Source organism: Abramis brama, assembly GCF_963993115.1.
Source record: "Abramis brama genome assembly, chromosome: 16".
Lineage (NCBI taxonomy): Eukaryota > Metazoa > Chordata > Actinopteri > Cypriniformes > Leuciscidae > Abramis > Abramis brama.
Window position 1 is genome coordinate 32,512,027 of NC_139978.1, and position 20,312 is coordinate 32,532,338.

Genomic DNA, 20,312 nt, shown 5'->3' on the forward strand with positions numbered 1-20,312 from the left:
GCCCGATTTTGGCACGATCCGTTTGACGTAGGGTGTCATTAGGCACTCTATAAAATTAGCTGAATATATTTGTACAGTAAGCGCAATCAATTCTGTTTTGTTCATCCATACTTGCGCTAAAAAAATGTAACACGTGCCACCAGGATCAAACCGCTCGAAATTTAAATTCAATTAAAAAAATTGTTTTTTATTATTATTTGTTCGTTTTTAGCTGGAAGATCATTTTTAGTTTTATTTGCGTGGTTTGTAAGAATAAGTCACAATACGTGGTCGTTCTAATAAGATTTTTGTCTTCGCTAGCTTGCCGTACAGAAACGATATCCATGGCAACTGCCATCAGCTGCAGCGGAGCGTCGCCACAGATGATCTCTTCTAAACAATCCTCAATCTCGCTCACAGATCGATATAGAATGACATTATATAGATCAGTGATCTCGCTATTGTTTCCATTCAGTTATTATTTTGCTCTGTTACGTTGCTGAATATTTGCCAGTGTGTGAATGGAAAACAAAGGTAACGTTACATTTCTGCTTTGCTAGCCGGCTAGTTGTCCAGCAGTGGAATGGATCAGTACAGTATTCTGGGTCGGATTGGGGAAGGCGCTCACGGGATTGTTTTCAAAGCCAAACACATCGAGGTAAGACCGTCTAGTGTCTCACTACATGCCTCTGTCTGCATGCTTCTGCACCGCTTTATCTGTTGATGTGTTCAGACAGGAGAGACCGTGGCTTTGAAAAAAGTCGCTTTGCGAAAACTTGAAGATGGTATTCCAAACCAGGCCCTGAGAGAAATCAAAGCCCTGCAAGAGATTGAGGACAACCAATATGTGAGTGAGACAGACACACTGATCACTGGAGACTTGTGTAGTGAAGATGATCTCTTTTGCAACTCGCAAAATGCTTTTGTAATCATATTTATGTCATGAAATGACGACACACTAAGTCAAATTTATGAGCTGAAAGTCAAAATTGACAATGAAAAGTCGAAATTAAGACATACTAATTGATAAGAGAGTCATTTTTGAGATGAAAGTCATAATTATGACAAAGGTTTGAAATTATGAAATAGATTGAAATGAGGACATTTTAAGTCATGATATAAAAAGTCATATTTACCAGATTAAAGGGTTCACCCAAAAATTTAAATTATCCCATAATTTACTCACCCTCAAACCATCCTTGGTGTATATGACTTTCTTCTTTCAGCCAAACACAATCGGAATTATATTAAAAAATATCAATTCTCTTCCAAGCTTTATAATGGGATTTGGGTTTGGGTTGAGTTTTTAAAGCTCCAAGAAAGTGCATCCATCCATCCATCCATCATAAAAGTAATCCATATGGCTCCAGGGGGTTATAATGAAGGCTTTCTGAAGCGAAGTGATGTATTTTTGTAAGAAAAATATCCATATGTGACCCTGGATTGCAAAACCAGTCACAAGTAACACGGGTATATTTATGGCTAAAGCCAACAATACATTGTATGGGTCAAAATGATCGATTTTTCTTTTATGCCAAAAATCATTAGGATATTAAGGAAAGATCATGTTCCATGAAGATATTTTGTAAATTTTCTACTGTAAATATATAAAACATTTATTTTTGTGAGTGAATGCAGCACAATCGCGAATATAAATGCACAACTTTAAAGGAGATTTTCTCAATGTTTCGATTTTTTTGCACCCTCAGATTCCAGATGTTCAAATAGCTGTATCTCAGCCAAATATTGTCATATCCCAACAAACCATACATCAATGGAAAGCTTATTTATTCAGCTTTCAGGTGATGTATAAATCTCAATTTCAAAAAAGATTTACCCATGTGACTGGTTTTGTCATCCAGGGTCACATATTTAGAACTTTTTTGTCATTATTGTGACTTTCATCTTAAATTTAATCTTGTCAAAATACTTTTTTTGTGGCGGAAATGGGCTTCCATTATATGATGATTTGGATATACACAATAATTTATATTTTATATTTCATAATAGGTGGTGAAGCTGAAGGATGTCTTCCCTCACGGCACAGGCTTTGTCCTGGTGTTTGAGTACATGTTATCTGATCTGTCAGAAGTCATTCGGAATTCCCAGCGTCCTCTCACCGCATCCCAGGTCAAAGGTTACATGATGATGCTGCTGAAAGGAGTGGCTTTCTGCCACGAGAACTCTATCATGCACAGGGTGAAACTGTGTTCCTTATATCATTAGATTTGTCCCCAGATAAATCTGTGCTGTGCTTTACTTTACATGTTCCTTTTTTATCCGTGCTCTGAATGTTTTTTTTGTGTGTGTGTAGGATCTGAAGCCTGCAAATCTTCTAATCAGCTCAACGGGTCACCTGAAGATCGCTGACTTTGGTCTGGCGAGGCTCTTTTCAAATGAAGGAGACCGTCTGTACAGTCACCAAGTGGCCACCAGGTGATAGTTTACTTAAAGGGTTTGTTCGGCCTAAAATGAAAGTTAAAGTCCAACTGAAATCAAAATTGACCCTATTTACTTTGTTAGTGCATATTACTAGTCTTGTGGTGAAAAATTAATCCATGCAAGTTAATACACAGAAAAAAATTGTTTGCCGTCGTAATCTTTAATCAAAGTCTGAAAAGTTACTTCCACAAAAGTCTTGCTCACACACAAGTATCACAGAATGATCCCATGTGACACACACGTCTCATATCCCGAGTGTTCTGGAGGAATACGATAGGGTTTGGTGTTAAACGAGCTGAAATTTAATATATTATTTAACAAAGTTGTGAGAAATCAAGGTTAATACAAACGCTACATGAAATGCATACAATCTATGTACTTTCTTCTCAGATGTGAATATATCCATTGTGTTTGTCGCCACAAGATGTTATCGCGTTCACATTTGTCTACTGTCATTCTGACTGTCATCTGACAACCAGCATCCCGGTCTGGAGATTTTTACATGTAGCGTTTGTATTAATCTTGATTTCTCACAGCTCGAGATTATCTTTTTAAATTTCTCCCTTTGTGGTCCCAAAAAGAGAGAAATGCATACGGCATTAGAACAACACCAGGGTAAATGATGACTGAATTTTCATTTTAAGGTGAACTATCCCTTTAAAGTCAAATCTACATTTGTTCTAGCTTTAACCCAAAGCCTAAATCATATGGATAAAAATATTTGCTGTGCTGTGTTTCAGATGGTACAGAGCACCAGAACTTTTGTATGGTGCCAGAAAATATGATGAAGGAGTTGATCTCTGGTAAGAATTTTTAGAATGATATTCTCAGTTTATTTGCAAAATCGACATGAATCTACAATTTACATTTGGAATGAGCTGATTGGAGTTTATTATAATTAATAAACATCGACCGTGCCCCAATCCTACATTTTTTTTTTTCTTGTTAGAGAAGCCGTTTCACTCAGATGTACGTAACAATGGTTCACAGACTGTGATAACCGGTTTTCATATTTTCATCAAAAAAAAAAGTAATTTATACTTTTAAAACTATTATAAAACTCTATATTGGGTTATATTACCTTGTCAGAAAATGAAAAAAAAATAAAATAAATTGTGCTGCTGCGAGGGTTTAAACACTATACTTTTACATTTATAACACTATACTTTGTGTTATATTACCTTGCTATTTAATTAAAACTAAAACTAAAATTGAGTAAATCTAAAAAAATTGCCTTTTTTTTTTTTTTTTACTTTTATTAGCAAGTATTAGTATTTATTAGTTCTATCTATTTTATAATCAGGTATAATTACTGTAAACATATCCAGTGTGTTTTGTCTATGTAAATTCATGACTTTCTAAAACATCCAGGTAATAAAATGTTATTAAAAATCACTGTACTTCCAATTCAACTTCCTTGAATATCCAATGTCTTATGCAATTCTTCAGTCTGTAAATGTGAAATGTATAGTTTACATGTGTGTCTATTGTCAGATTTCATAATGCATTACCATTGCGTATTCTTATAAAAGCAAATATTCCCTACTAACAAGTCTTTTTTTGTTGTTGAGAATTCTCTCTTGCCTCAAGTTTCACCAGATGGCAGTAGTGCTCATCCTACATCCAGCCGGTGTCAGTGTCTGTCCTCTGGCTTGTTTCAGGGCAGTAGGCTGCATTTTCGGGGAGCTGTTGAATAACTCTCCACTTTTCCCCGGAGAGAATGACATTGAGCAGTTGTGCTGTGTGCTCCGAGTGCTGGGAACTCCCAACCAGAAAGTCTGGCCCGTGAGCTCTCACTTCACATCCACTACGCCTGTTTAGAATGACCTGATGCACAACCGTTCTCCTAAAGGTTTTGTGTTTAATGTACCAAATCTAGGAAATAACAGACCTACCAGACTACAATAAGATCACATTTAAAGAAAACCCACCGATTCCTTTGGAGGAAATTGTACCTGACACGTCACCACAAGCTGTGGACCTCCTGAAGAAGTTCCTCGTCTATCCGTCCAAGCAGAGGATCAGTGCTAGTCAGGTGCGCATCTGAAGCTTTGTTCAGATTGACTCAGTCAGTCACGTAACTCCAATGACACTAATAATGCCCTGTCTGTTTCCTCAGGCTTTGCTCCATCCGTATTTTTTCACGGACCCTCTCCCGGCTCATCATTCAGAGCTCCCCATCCCACAGCGTGGAGGAAAGCACTCCAGACAGCGCATGCAACCGCCTCACGAATTCACAGTGGATCGACCCTTACATGAGAGCTTGGTGGACCCGAGTCGGATCCAAAGGCATGCGTGGAGTTGTTTATGAAATCTAGGGGTTTGTACACTTTCAAACCAGGAAGTGGGCCATTAAGTCATGCTCATTTATTTAATGTTTAAGGACGATATTTATTATAATATACAGAAATAGGCTATATAATATGGTCGTTTTTTAAATATACTTTTAGTGAATTTCAAATGGCGTGTGTAAATTTCTTGAAATATTTGTGTTTAAATTTGTACGGCACATTTTACTATGCACATTATAGGAGTAGCTTATTTGAATTGATTGCATCTCAAGCTGTATTACTCACTCCACTTCAGTGGAACTGTAAAATGAAAAAAAGAAAAGAAAAAAAGTTCTTCCTTCTTGCTCAACAACCATTAACCTTATCATTTAACACCAGCCAGTGTAAATGAACTGATCTGGGTTTTTATTCAGTTAGGCGCAACTTTATACAGTGATCAGATAGAAACGGCTGTACTAGAACAGGTCTGGTCATGCAGTTTAGAGCAAAAAGGACAAATCAGCAGGTAAATGGTTTTTAATCAAACACTATCCTTCAAAAGTTTGGGGTCAGTGAGATTTAAAAAAAAAAAAAAGAAAAGAAAAGAAATTCATACTTTAATTCGGCAAGGATGCATTAAATGAATCAAAAGTGAAAGTCTTTCTTGAGCAGCAAATCATATTAGAATGATTTCTGAAGGATCATGTGACACTGAAGACTAGAGGAATGATGCTGAAAATTCAGCTTTGATCACAGGAATAAATAGCATTTTAAATTGTAATAATATTTCACAATGTTACTGTATTTTTGATCAAATAAATGAGCAGAATATAAATTTGCTGAGCAGAAGAGACTTTCTTTCAAAAACATTAAAAATCATACCTTCTCCAAACGTTTTAACCCTTGTTAATAAATACCGTTAATATTAATAAAGAACCATTCTACCTTTTAAATGATCGTTACATTGTTGAAAAGCTGTGGAGGAAACTAGCCTTATCAGTGAACATGCAAACGCCTAGTTTCTATTAAAAGTGCTATGCGCAGTCTTATCGTTATTTTATAGATTTTTCTTAATTGTTTTGAACCACTAACACAGTCAGTCATAAATCACTTGTACAACATCACACAACATCTCCCTCAAAGGTGGATGCAAATTGTGTAACTGTAATGTGAAATGAACATGGAATCAACATTAACATTAGGGTAAATAAACTAAACCAGAACAAAATGGAAGTGGTGCACATCTGTCATCTTTTTTATACTGTTGTAATCTGTTATACTTGACATTTTTTTCGTTAAATGACAGACTCTTGAACTCACAGCATGATTGACCACTTTAATTTTCCCTCAAACCAAACGAACAAAAGGAAAGAAAACGGTTCGCTTTGATTAACAAATGACTTCCACAGCCCTGCTCTGTGTGCATGTGGCCAGGCTATGCATCTTCAGAATGATTGCAGCATTTGTCTCTATTTGCATTTGTGCAATCAGCTCAACTGTCCTCTTGTGTTACATATTAAGCTGTGCTTTGCATCTTTTATTGGCTCCACTTTCCCTTTTGTTCCATCACTTGCTTGGCTTTTTTTAAGTTGGTTAAAATTCATAGAGCTTATAGTAAGTTTAGTTCAAATTCACTCAAAAAAACATAATTTACTCACTATCATGTTGTTCCCAAACTATGAGCTTCACTCTTCTGTGGAACAGTGTTTTTTTGTTCATACAATGAAAGTAAATGGGCTCCAATGTTGTTTGGATGCCAACATTTTTCAGAATATATTTTGTGTTCAACAGAAGAAAGTCAGTCATACAGGTTTGGAACTGCATTGGGGTAATAGAGTAATAGAGTAAATGATGACAGAAATTTCATTTTGGGGTTATTTCTTTATACTTTTGTACTTTCTGTATATATGTATTATATTTATTATTTATATTTAATTTTATTAATATTTTGAATTGGGTTATGTTAATTTTAGATACATTTTTTAACTATTTTATGATTTTTTTCATGTTATTTATTACTATTATTTAATATTGCTATTTAGGTTTGTTTTTATTTATTTCCAGTTAATAATTTAGTTACTAGCAGTGCTTCAACTTAAACAAAAAAAATTGAATGTATAATAAAATAATAATAATAATAAACTGAAATAAGTTTAACTTTTTCAACTTATATTTACATTTTATTTTATTTCAGCTTTATCTCAATTAACAGAAACAAATAGTTTATATACATAATAGTTTATATTTAACATACTAGTTATATACATGCATATATTTCCATTGTATGGACAAAAAACACTGTTCCACAGAAGAGGAGAAAGTTGGTCTTGGCCTTTTTGCTCTTTGTTGGCTTTGCATATTTGCTATTGTAATTTGCAATGCAGACTTTTAGTAGATTTTCAAATTATGTGGGATATTTCCAGACTTTTTTTTTGTGCATTTGCACTCATGAGGCACCACATTTGCTGAAGTGGACCTGTCTTTGGCTCCACCCACTGTATCCACATGTGTAACCTCAATCACCCACAATGCCAGAGCTCAGAAATCTTCACACATAAAGTTCTGCCCATCAGCAGTGCTCACCTTCATCACAGACACCTGTTCTGCAGACTGAACAGATAAGCTCAGGTATGCCTTATTATGATCTACATTACCATATCTACAGCCAGATTAGCAAATCAGACAATGCAAGTGATGCTTATCTTGTTTTTAGAGTAATTTGATGCCAGACGTATTTTCTGTTAAATGGAAAGTTGTGACTGACACTGCTGTTGAGTTTTGTGTTGTGCACTTCACAGCAGTATCACTTATTAAAGATACTGTAGAAGGGTTGTTTGTTTTGAAAGCATGGTTTTTGTGAGAATCTGACTTAAAATATTAAAAAAAAAATTTTTGTGTTCATAGAATAAATGTTATTGTGATTGCAGTTTGATTCCCAAACACATTCTAAATGTATTCAAATGTATTTTTTATATTGCCTTTAAACTGATGATATTCTATTGCAATTATTAAAACTATTAGGCTAAATAATACACGTAATGCTATTAAAATGTCGTCTTGTTCCTATTGGCACAATTAAGGCATAATTTGGATGATTTCCTGCATTGCACCACACTTTAACATGCCAATTCAAAAATAAAAATATATAAATATATTCAAAATGTTATTATTATATACACAAGATTGTCCATGTTCATTCATTTTACATAATTAATCATCTCCTTTTCATGCATTTCAAAAGGTGTTGTTGATAGACATGGAGAGCTCCGTTGAGCAGACTCGCTGGGTATCGTCCTCCATGTTGGCATCCGAGGTGATGCCCACTTACCCTCCTGACTCCAGCTATCTGGTCCACACTGAGGAGGGCTCGATGTTCCCCTGCGCTGATGCGGATCACGGCGGCTTGCCCTCTGCGTTCACCAGCCCCATCCACGGCCGCCCATCTGGAGCTTTTCAACACAGCCCAGGTCAGTGACAGCGCACCATCAAAAAAGTATTGTGGGAGTATCATGGTACAGGTATAGATTCACATGGTACTTTGATATACAGTACACTACCTACCGTTTTCTGTTTGAATATATTTTCAAATGTATTTTAATCCTGAATTTTCAGCATCATTACTCGTCTTAAGTCACATGATCCTTCAGAAATCATTCTAATATGCTGATTTGCTGCACAAGAAACGTTTCTTGTTATTATCTATGTTGAAAACTGTTGTTGTACTTAATATTTTTGTGGAAACAGTGATACATTTGTTTTCAATATTTGTTGATAAATAGAAAGTGCAAAAGAACAGCATTTATTTTGTAACTTTTGTAACATTATAAATGTCTTTACTGTCACTTGTGATCAATTTAACGCATTCTTGCTAAATAAAAGTATTAATTTCTTTAAAAAAAAAAAAGCTTACTAACCCTAAACTTTGGAACAGTAGTGTATACTGTACTGTAGCACTGAAAAGTTACCATATTCATATACCATGATATTTACATGATAACTTAAAGAACCAAAAGCTTATAAATAGTATAAAAAGGACCCTCTAGTACAGAGAAATTAAATGTGAAAGTATGGGACTGTGTCAGTAAGTCAAATTATCTAGCCATAAAGTTAGTCAAACTAAAACTATTGCTGATTCAATTTTGTGCTTTAGTAACTTTGATGCACCAGATGTTAAACCCAAGCTAATATTTTAAAACTCATTTCATAAAAACTTCAGCACTAGTTATATTTCATTGTGCATTGTCTTTTCAGAAGGACAAATGATGACCCTAGCTTTAACCAGTTACACTAAAATGAATGCCATTGGCTGTTTTAAGTAAAAGTTTAATTAAAAAAAAATCTATTTAATAGTTGACTCAATACGAGGAAAGAGTCGACATCTACATTAAACTGTTACTTTTGAAATGTAAGTGATACAGTTGATGTCCAAATATTTTCTCTTACTCTTACTAAATAACTCATTCCAGTTTACATTTATGCAGTTTAATATGCAGAGAAGTCATTTAATGGTCCTCCTTAAAAGTATAAATTCCATGTCTCTGTGGTGCTATCAAAACGCTCTTTAACTCTAGAAACTTGTCATTTTCCTGATTTCAGTTGCTTTCTTTGAGTATTCCTCCCTCTCTTCCTCAGTATATCCCGTTTACTCCTCTCCATTCCTCGGCAACCTGTCCTGGCTTGAAGGTTCAAATGGATCCTCTCTAACCAACCTCTTCCCATCATCCCCGTCGTCCTGGCATGGCAGTGCATTTTCCAAGACGTCCTCCCCGTCCTTCCATGTCTCCACGTCCCTCACCTCCGCCAGACCGCCTCGTTCGGCCCTTCCCTCCCCTGTCCTGGACCAGAAGGAGAGTGTGAAAGGAGAGAGATCGAGTCCTCCTGGAGGAGGTGAGGCATTTGGTGGGATGTTCCCTCTAAACCCTTCAGTGAGCGGTGTGTATGCTCACACACACTCCTCAAAAGCACACTCGCAGTCACTGGCCCACATCAGTCCCTACGGGAGCTTCACGCAAGATTACAACAGTTCAGCTCTCTACGCTCCCTCGTCCTTCTCACCGAAATTATGCAGCAAGATGAGATTCTCCCCTTTAGGTGAGGAAGTATCATAACAGGCAGGTAATGTGGGCTGGCGCTGGTGTTGTCCTAGAGTCAAACCTTTCATGATGTGATTGTGTGTAATATAGCTGAATGTAAAAGTTCAAAGTTCACAATACATTGAGTTATTGTCTCCCAAAAGAAAGAATCGATTCTGAACTTCCTGAATCAAGTCTTTATTGCAGTCTTACTTCCTGCTCAAACATACATAGGTTTGTTTCAAATTTGCATAATGTCTGTGGTCTTCTTTGGCTGCCCATGAACGACGTCTGTTTTGACCCTCATACTCTGTAGTTGTAGCTGAGGCCAGGAATAGTTTGGTTCGTGTTTTTGACATGTCGAGAAGACGCAGTTTTCTGCACTTCCAATGATTGAGGACTCCGGCTCGAATTGATACGGTAAAACCGACGTTGCTGTTCGTATCACTGTAACTAGTGCTGAGGAATCCTCCACAGCTGAAATTCAGATATGATAATGAGCGTTTAATTTGAGGCACTTAAGCTGTCGACCAATCACAACAGACTAAGACATCTGACCAATCAGAGCAGAGTAGGCTCTCAGAAAGGAGGAGTTTAGAAAGTCTGTATCCTTGATCAAACCGGTTTTTAGACACTTTGAGAAAAGAGGTGATGCTGCAAACGTTTATTATGAGAAAATTAAAGTGTTTTTTGACTTTGGATTAATGTAAACTTATTGTACGAAACTTACAAAACAAAATTAGGAACCTCTAAAATAGCATCCAAACGAACAACACAAAATACAGAACAATTAGAACTTTCCCATCCCAACAAATATAATAAAGACATTTTAAAAAGTAAATAATAATAATACAAATTCTGGTATTTTAGTAAAAATGTGTTAAAAAATAAGGTTCTTATAGGTTCTTCAGATCAGCACATTGGTTTCTGAAATCTGTTCATAGTTTCACATGATGTCACATTTATGTGTCACGGTTATTTTTTACCAGGTACTAATGTACTAAGAGAGTGATATTAAAACACTAAATTCAGTGTACATCACTTTTTCCATAGAAAATCATTATAAAAAAATGGTTGATGAAATTACAGGACCAAATTCAATATACTCCTTATTTAACTAATCCAGAAAATGAATGCAACACGTTTTAAGTTAAGCATTTTCCCATACAAATCCATTATAAAGACAATTTAGCTCTTTGCGTTTATATTTGTATATCATCAATAAGGTGTATATTTGAATTAGATTTTTTTAGTCTTAGTACATTAGGGCACGTTAAGCGTTTAGAATGTCCCATTGTTTTGTATAACTTTCTTATTATTATTTGTGGCTTAAAACAGAAATGACAGGCCTGTGCTGTATTTCTATAGATTTTGCCCATCTGTTTTTTTTTTTTTTGTGCCAGTCACATGACTAAAAACTATAAAGCACCAGTACATAGATGGCTTACTAAAGAACTAAAAAAAAATAATGTTCTTTGTGGAAATTAAACAGGTTCTTGAATGACATTAGTCTGTTAGCATTCTAACTGGAACCTTTAGAGTGTACGTTTCATTATGTATTTTTGTTAAATTTGCAAATTAAACATAGTCTCCAATCTTTTGTGGTGACAGATACGCGTGAGTGTGTGAACTGTGGGGCCACTGCCACCCCTCTGTGGCGGCGTGATGGAACGGGCCACTACCTCTGCAATGCCTGCGGACTGTACCAAAAGATGAACAGACAGAACAGGCCTCTCATCCGCCCCAAAAAGAGACTGGTACACTTCACTGATACTCAGTTCACTGATAATCAAGAGAAGTTACAAAGAAGGCTACATTTATTTGATCATAAATACAGTAAAAACTTTAATATTGTGAAAACAGAACTCTTTTATATCCTAATCTATTTTAAAATGTAATTCATTCCTGTGATGCAAATCTGAATTTTCAGCATCATTACTCCAGTCTTCAGTGTCATGATCCTTCAGAAATCATTCTAATATGATGATTTGCTCCTAATATTATCAATGTTGAAAACTTAATATTTTTGTGGAAACGGTGATACATTTGTTTTGCAGGAATCTTTGATGAATAGAAAGTTAAAAAGAACAGTGTTTATTTAAGATAGAAATCTTTTTGTGATATTACTGTCACTTTTCTGTCAGTGTTTATAAGACGTAGAGTGACTCTAGCCTTCGTCTCTCTTTCTGTAGGTCATCAGTAAGCGAATAGGAACTCAATGTGCGAACTGCCAGACCAGCACCACCACACTGTGGAGACGCAACGCCAGCGGAGAGCCCGTGTGTAACGCTTGCGGACTCTATTTCAAGCTTCACAATGTGAGCAATTTCACTCATTTTACTTGACTGTTTTTGTATTAAATGGCAAAATCTTATTCGGTTAATTTAATAAAAGCTGATTTGAAGAAGAAGAAGAAGAAGAAGACATTTTTGGCAGCATTTGTGCCGTTACCTGATTTGCATAACTTCTTTTTGTGGATCCAGTGCTAAAACAATGCAAAAAAACCCCAATGAATTCTTAGTCAATTACTTCCTGGAATTCTGTGGCACTTTCAAAACATCATGTGTCAACATTTCAACTAACTTTTTTCCACCAATTTCAACCCATTTGACATTATTTTTGCAATTCCAATTGGTACAGCTAATGGCACAGCAATCACACATAGCAGCTCTAAAGGTGCTGTATGTCATTTTTTGACTGTACTAAAGCATACAAATACCATAATGTGTTTGAAGACATTTACAAAACATGCTAAGTTCACATACTTGTTTCCTTAAAAATCAATGCTACAGCCAGTTATTTTACTTTGAAATGTGCGTTCCGTGTCGAAAAGTCTGTTTTTGTTTTGATCCGTGTGAATCCGCCCACTGCCAATTCACCCAATAGTGTTTCAACTCTCCGGGTTTCCAGTTGGAGGAAAACACAACATATTGCAGCCATTGAACAACCAGCAAACAAACTATGTCAGATATTGCAGATTCTACCTGACCTAAAAAAGCCTCGGCATCCATCTGAAAATCTCTATGAACGGGAGTATACTAAAACGCAGATAAATCAACTCATCAGCTTACAGTGTGTAAGTCTCTTCACCTTCCATTGTCAACTGCGCTCGCTCCTGTAGCGTGTCCTCAATCTGGAAACCCGCGTGAGCGTCAAGTCTGAGGAGGATGGGGGAAACAACTCTCTCCAATATATTTTGAATTTGGACTGCAGTACCCATTTCAACCACTAGCTGTCAATATTACATACTGCACCTTTAACTGCAATTTTGTGCTTAATATTTTCAATCATCCTCATCAGGTGAACAGACCGCTGACTATGAAGAAGGAAGGCATTCAGACACGCAACCGTAAAGTGTCCAGCAAGAGCAGAAAAGGGAAGAAGTTTAGCACTGCAGAGGAGAATCTCTATTGGGATTTTTCGAAGAATCCTGCCTCTGATCAGTATTTCGACATGTATCCTCAGAGTCCAGGAGGTCTGGGGGTCTATAGTCATTCTTCCCATTCACTGCCGCCCACAGCTGCCTTCCACAGCCATGCCACCCTGCCCTACCCATACCACCCGTCGGCTGCCATCCTACCCAGCATGATGTGAGAGGACCTGGACAAAAAAACACTCAACACTGCCATCTGTTCAGATACTCATCATAAACATACTTGGAAACTTTACAGATGTGGATGCATGAAAAAGCATGAGGGGAATATATAGTTGCCCTAAAAATATTTGGACATTAAAGTCACAAATTGAATTTTTAAACGTCATTGCATTATATGCAAAATATCAAACCAGGTGACATTTATTTTAAATAAAGACACACTTATCAAGTTAGAAAAGCATCATGACACTTTGTGAAGAATTAGTGGATCATTAAATTGATCAAGTGACAGTAAAGACATTTATAATGCTACAAAAGATTTCTATTTCAAATAAATGCTGTTCTTTTGAACTTTCTATATATCAAAGAATCCTGAAAAATATATGTTTCTACGAACATATTAAGCAGCACAATTTTTTTCAACATTGATAATAATCGGAAATGTTTCTCGAGCAGCAAATCATCATATCAGAATGACTTCTGAAGGATCATGTGACACTGAAGACTGGAGTAATTCAGCTTTGCATCACAGGAATAAATTACATTTTACAATATATTCAAATAGAAAAGAGTTATTTTAAACTGTAATAATATTTTTGATCAAATACATGCAGCCTTGGTGAGCATAAGAGACTTCTTTCTAAAACATTGAATAATCTTACTCGCCCCAAACATATGTACAGTAGTTTATATATAGACTACATTTATTTTTTTCAGTGTTTGTAACCACTTTTCTTTAACAACTTTCTTTTTTTCAGCATTTGTAACTGTTGAATGTGAATTTGTAAGTGTTTTGCAGAAAATAAATGTTGTTTACAAATAAAAGTTTACATTAAGCACCTTTTCTTTTTGCATTTGCTGTAATTGACAGCCGGACTCAATTGAGAGGCCTAGAGACTCATTTGATTTCATTCAAAACAGAGTCTCCGCATCGACACGGCAAGGCTCCTTCACATCAATGCATCTTAACAGACGTTTCAATCTGACGTGGTTTTTCTATGGCACTATTGTGAGCTCTGCGGCTTGGATTAATTAGCTCGTAGTGGGAGTTAGACAGTTACAATGTGCAATGACAACACATGCAAATCCAGCACTTTCCATAGTGCAGTAATGCAGCTAGTAAAGGATACAGTTCAGTAACGTCACACTCATATGAGCTGTTCAGTGCCAATTCAAAACATTTGGTAAGACAGAATTTATCACAATACACATCATTTCAAAGCAGCTTTACAGAAAGTGCATGAGTCAACATTACAATTTAGAGTGATCTGTTATCAGAGGTAACTGTCTAAGTTAAGTATTCCAGAAATGTACATATACAAAGTCACAGTTAGCTAAAAATTTATTAATTTAAACAATGTAATAATGTCATGCAGAAACAATGAGCTCATTGAAGTAATGAATACTTGTTTGTTAACAAATGATTATGACATTTAGAAAATATAGCATTGGTGCAAAATTTAGCAAAATACTCCTCTCTATAGCAAATTTTGGTAACACTTTATTTTACAGTGTCATTGTTATGTTACATGTAATTACTGTAGTAATAGCTATAAATTATGCATAATTACATGCAAGTAACCCTAAACCAAACCTTCATCCTAATCCTAACCCTATAGTAAGTATATGTAGTTAATTATTATTACTCAGTAGGCTACTTAAATGTATAATTACACTGTAATACTGACACCTTAAAATAAAGTGTAACCCAAATGTTTCTAATTCTAGCCAACTAACGTGCTATGGTCATGGCTTTCCATGTAACGTTGTCACATATGTTCTCCAGCTGCTTTATTGACCATTTCCACGGGTGAAAAACACTGATTGATCGATATTATGAGGCATATACATTTCGGTAAGTTGTACTGTATCTTTCAACATACCTATTGTTCATTCGTGTTTATTTACTATTAACTAGTAAAGAGTAAGAGTAACGTTAGTTAATCCGAGATGATCGGTTCACGTGCCGCTTGAACTGAGGCGTCACATTTACAAGCGCCAAAACAGTTGTTGTTTGAATTTCGTAATAAAATTGACAGAATTTGAGAGGTTCATATTTATGTCATATGTAAAGTAACCTGCTCTGTCTTGTCTGTCGGTGTCAGTGTTATCTTCTTCGCGATTTTTCTCTGCGTGAGAAAATGGATGTTGTGAAACGTGAGAGCGTGTGAAAAGTGTCAATTGCGTGAGTCTCACGTTGAATGAGTGAGAGTTGGCAAATCATAGCTTAGTTTTGCAAGTCAAAGGCAAATTGATAGATGTTCAACTTTATTATTTTTCTGTGTGTGTGAATGATAAAATGTTTTGTACCTCTCTCTCTCTCTCTCTCTCTCTCTCTCTCTCTCTCTCTCTCTCTCTCTCTCTCTCTCTCTCTGTAGGTTGGTGTCTATATGTGAGTGACCCTGGGATCACAAAACCAGTCACAAGTCGCACGGGTATATCTGTGGCAATAGCCAACAATACATTGTATGGGTCAAAATTATCGATTTTTCCTTTATGCCATCGTTAGGATATTAAGTAAAGATCATGTTCCATGAAGATATTTTGTAAATTTCCTACCCTAAATATATAAAACATTTATTTTTGTAAGGGAATGTTGCACAATCGCAAACATAAATGGACAATTTTAAAGGCGATTTTCTCAATGTTTCGATTTTCTGAGATTGTCCTATCCTAACAAACCACACATCAATGGAAAGCTTATTTATTCAGCTTTCAGATGATGTATACATCTCAATTTCAAAAAATGGACCCATGTGACTGGTTTTGTGGTCCAGGGTCACAAGCCAAATACAAATTTCCACCTTGCGCATAATAAAAGTAAATAACTAATCATGTCGCTTCCTAAACCGTACAGTATCATTCTTGATATTCATTAAAACTACATTTCTGCCATATGCAAGCAGATTGAATTAAGGACCTATCAGCCTGTGCAGGCTAGAGTTTCATGACGGATCTTTGTATTTTTTGTGAGGATTGCCCGTGCAAAACTCACTGCACAATGATCGGATGTTGTGTGAGGTTGCCAGGGTGTTGCTATGCAGTTGCTAATGTGTTCTGAGCGTTATTAAGATGTTGCTATGTGGTTGCTTTCCAGTCAAAAATCATAACGCTGACCAACCTGTCATCAGATTGAGTGTCAAGAAAGGCCCACGATATTCACCCAAACACATGCACAATATTTTCCCAGCCTCTTTGAGTTAATAAATTGGCATCACTGAGTGAATTCTTCCATGCCGGTATGGAAAAACGGCTCAGCGGTGTGAAATATGGATTTGTGTCTCAGTTTTACTCTGGTTAGTGATGATATCTCAGATAGGGCCCCTCCCTCTCCTCCATCTGTTTCCATCTCTCACGGTTGACCACATAGCTCTGCTCCCTTGGCTTCTAGTGGAGCCTCATTGTGCAACGCAGGCGGCTTCTGGTTTTCCGGACTCTATTAAAAAAAAGTGCAGAAGGGAAAAGGAGATGCACAGAAGAAGGCTGCAAGCTTTTAGAGCCTGGTACACGAGGCACATCGCTCGCTTTTTTCTGTCATCGGCTTCCTCCATTCAGGGTGAAGCCGTGTTATCTGGTGGAGTCGGCACCATAGTGAGGGGGAAATGGTACTGAGTGACTCGGAGAGATTAGCAACCACAGGACAGGTCCAACCAACACGTACAGGCCTGTACGTTAGCGCTCACCAGCTCCGCCGCGCTCGCGCTTGCAAACTCTTTTCCATTCATGTAAACAGACTAGCAAAGACACACAATCACATCTTTACATCTGATCTGCACAGGTCACAAGGTCAGAGCTGACCTGTCTAAACTGCCTGTGTGCAAACTGTTGATCACATTATAAATGGTCTGATTGGAAGCTAATGTTGTTTGGCATGAAATAAAATTTTTGAAAAGAGCATTTTTGGAGTCCTTTATGGAAATGTTTTATAAGAAAAGTCAAGAAAATGTTCGGTAACACTTTATTTCGATGGTCCACTTTTGACATTTGCTAACTGTAAGTAACTTTGCAACAACATGTCAACTAGCAGTCATTAGAGGATTAGTAGACTGTCTGCTTAATATCTGATGACACTTTATTTTTATGTTCCCTCAACAGACATTCTACTAAGTAACTTTGCAACTACATGTCAACTTATTCTACTAACCCTAACCTAACAGTCTACTAATACTCTAATGAGAGTTAGGTGACGTAGTTGCAAAGTTGCTTATAGTCAGTAGAATGTCTAAAGTGGATCATCAAAATAAAGTGTAACCAAATGTTCCTGCAGGTATGATTAGTTTGTCATCATTACACATTGCTTTTGATGGACTCCACCAATGGGTCAAGAAACTGCTGGTTGACCCCATTGACCCCATAGTAAACGCATCTTACTCCTTTGACAGCTATTCAAAAGTAACCGTGCATTCTGATGAAATATAACTGGAAATATTTAATTATTGTAGTTGTTTTATCAGTGTCGACTGTTTTATAGAGCACTGGTTCTTATAGGGGTTCGCAGGATGATTTAAAAGTATTAAGATATTAAATTAATATATTCAAATAATTGAACTCTTATCTAAATTAAAATGCTAAAAAACAACATCAAGATGTAAATTAAGTCTCATTTCTTCTCTCCTCCCACCCCATCAATAACTAATAATTTTATTGAACATACAGTTTCTTTCATTTAATATATCTATAATCCACCAGTTTCTGTTAATAAAAAAGTTTTACAACAAGCAGATTTGTCATAATTACAGCAAAATGACTGAAAATAGCTTAGCCTAGGTGTTTTCAATTTTTTAGATGCAACGGACCCTCAAATTTTATCATCCTTGTGCGAGGGTACGACACAAAATGTAAAAGAAAGCTATATATTTTCATGTATAATTTATACAGTGAAAAATTTATATTATAAATATGTGTGAAATATTATATTTAACTTATATTGCATTACATTAACCTACATTACATTACATTTATTATGTTTTTTTCTACTCAGTATGCTGTATTGTTAGATGTTGGCTATTAATTATTTATTTGTATTTGAATTATTTATTATTTTAATAATTTTCTGTTTTGTTTTTTAATCAGATTTATTGATTTACTTATTTACTTATCTTTTTTTTAAACTTATCTCCACTTTTCCCAAAAAAGTGGCCCAATCAACCTGAATTCACCCTTATTTATTTTTATAAATACACAGGAAAATTCACCTTTTTTTTCCACAGTCCCCCTAAAACTCCCTTGAGGACCTCAGTTTGCAAACTGCCATATGGGATGCTTTGAATATTGTCTTATTGTGCAGTTTGGCCCCTGACCCCTTACATAAATTGAGAAAAAAGAAAACAGAAAACAAATAAATAAATAAAAAGAAACAGGGTGTACTGGTAAATTGTGTTCATATCTCTGGATTTATTTATTTATTTTGAGAATTTAATTATTATGTAAAATCTCTTGTGCCAAGCGAAATAATTTTGTCGTTTCATAAACACATTTTCCTGTTAACGCTCGTTAAATATGCAACAGTGACCTCCTGCGTTACAGCACAGACTAACAGCGAGCACGCGCTGTGCGTTTTACTGACGTAATTTTAGTGCGCCTGCTCGTAGAAAAATAAGTGGGAAGAATGGCAGTTGAACTTGACTTAAAGATGAATCCTGAAAGGAGCGGAGCTAAGCCGTCTGCGACTTGTGTTTTAACTGTTCACTAGTTATGAAAAAAGGTTGAACAAATTACAACAGAAGCAAACTCAACTGATTTTGTATCGTCAGTATGTCTTGAGTAAGGAAAAAAAGCCCCGAAGAATCCCATTAGGGGAAAGTTTCGAAAAAGACCCAAATATACCCTGATACCATTCATACGCCTATTCATTCTTTTTCTCACGTGAATAGGGTAAATTTTTTAACCTTTAGATATCACCATGAAATATCTGAGTTGATTGCATCAAGACAAACAAAAAATGTATTACAAGGTTTTTTTTTAATTGTTTGACAAACGGTGCATGATCTAATTACGTATGTGCTAATTTGCATAAATACCACAACAGGTCTAAACATTGGGTATAGCCAGGTGAAAATGTCTTGTTGAATCTTGTTGACATATAACAGTAAAATACTTAATGTTAAGGTCTGAATGGAACCCATTTAGGCTACCCATGAGCATTAATACATATAGAGGCAGGAAGAAGTACTTTAGAAACCTTTATTCATTTTTAAGAGATTGGGTTTGGGGCTGGGTCCATGGGAGTCTGAGGGAAGAACAGGAGACAATGGTAAGGAGAATGCAGAAGACAAAAGGTAGGTAAAATAAAAAGTGAATCCCCAGAAACAGTCCCACGGACCCAGCCCCAAACCCCATCTCTGCAATAATAATTAATAAAGGCTGGTTTCTAAAGTACTTCTTCCTGCCTCTATTAATGCTCATGGGTAGCCTAAATGGGTTCCATTCAGACCTTAACATTAAATATTTTACTGTTATGTGTAGAAGAAGATTGAGCCCAAGAGCATATAGCAAACATTAGAATAACTAGCAGAACAAAAAAATTGACCAGAGCACAGACGGCATGCCATGCATGTAGGCGCCATCTTGAATTCAGTGACTGGCTTTTGTGTCACCAAGATTCAACAAGACATTTTCACCTGGCTAGACCCAATGTTTAGATCTGTTGTGGTATTTATGCAAATAGCACATACGTAATTAGATCATGCACCGTTTGTCCATGTTAACAAACAATTTCAAAAAACTTGTAATACATTTTTTGTTTGTTTTGATGTAAGTAATCAACTCAGTAATTTTCATGGTTATATCTAAAGGTTAAATGTTTTACCCTATTCACGTATGAAAAGAATGAATAGGCGTATGAATGGGGTATATTTGGGTCTTTTTCGAAACTTTCCCCTAATGGGATTCTTCGGGGCTTTTTTTCCCCTTACTCAAGACATATTGAGGATACAAAATCAGTTGAGTTTGCTT

The 20,312-nt window shown here is 36.0% G+C and overlaps 2 protein-coding genes across 3 annotated transcripts; both read left to right on the forward strand.

Moving 5' to 3' along the window:
- Nucleotides 1–65: 65 nt before the first annotated feature.
- Nucleotides 66–5,924, forward strand: cdk20 (cyclin dependent kinase 20). The gene is made up of 8 exons (XM_084086979.1): nucleotides 66–637; nucleotides 713–826; nucleotides 1,990–2,178; nucleotides 2,294–2,415; nucleotides 3,162–3,224; nucleotides 4,083–4,206; nucleotides 4,301–4,456; nucleotides 4,541–5,924. Exons 1-8 carry the CDS (start codon nucleotides 563–565, stop codon nucleotides 4,730–4,732), a joined length of 1,035 nt encoding a protein of 344 aa, XP_083943105.1. The 5' UTR covers nucleotides 66–562; the 3' UTR covers nucleotides 4,733–5,924.
- Nucleotides 5,925–7,185: 1,261 nt separating this feature from the next.
- On the forward strand, nucleotides 7,186–14,197 carry gata1b (GATA binding protein 1b). Of its 2 annotated transcripts, none has more exons than XM_084086977.1 (6): nucleotides 7,186–7,319; nucleotides 7,933–8,158; nucleotides 9,324–9,782; nucleotides 11,375–11,520; nucleotides 11,956–12,081; nucleotides 13,064–14,197. In XM_084086977.1, the coding sequence occupies exons 2-6, from the start codon at nucleotides 7,948–7,950 to the stop codon at nucleotides 13,355–13,357; spliced, it is 1,236 nt and encodes a 411-aa protein (XP_083943103.1). In that variant the 5' UTR covers nucleotides 7,186–7,319; nucleotides 7,933–7,947; the 3' UTR covers nucleotides 13,358–14,197. The 2 variants fall into 2 exon arrangements, with proteins under 2 accessions (XP_083943103.1, XP_083943104.1); XM_084086978.1 differs by having other exon boundaries at nucleotides 9,324–9,578; nucleotides 13,064–13,490.
- The last annotated feature ends 6,115 nt before the right edge of the window (nucleotides 14,198–20,312 follow it).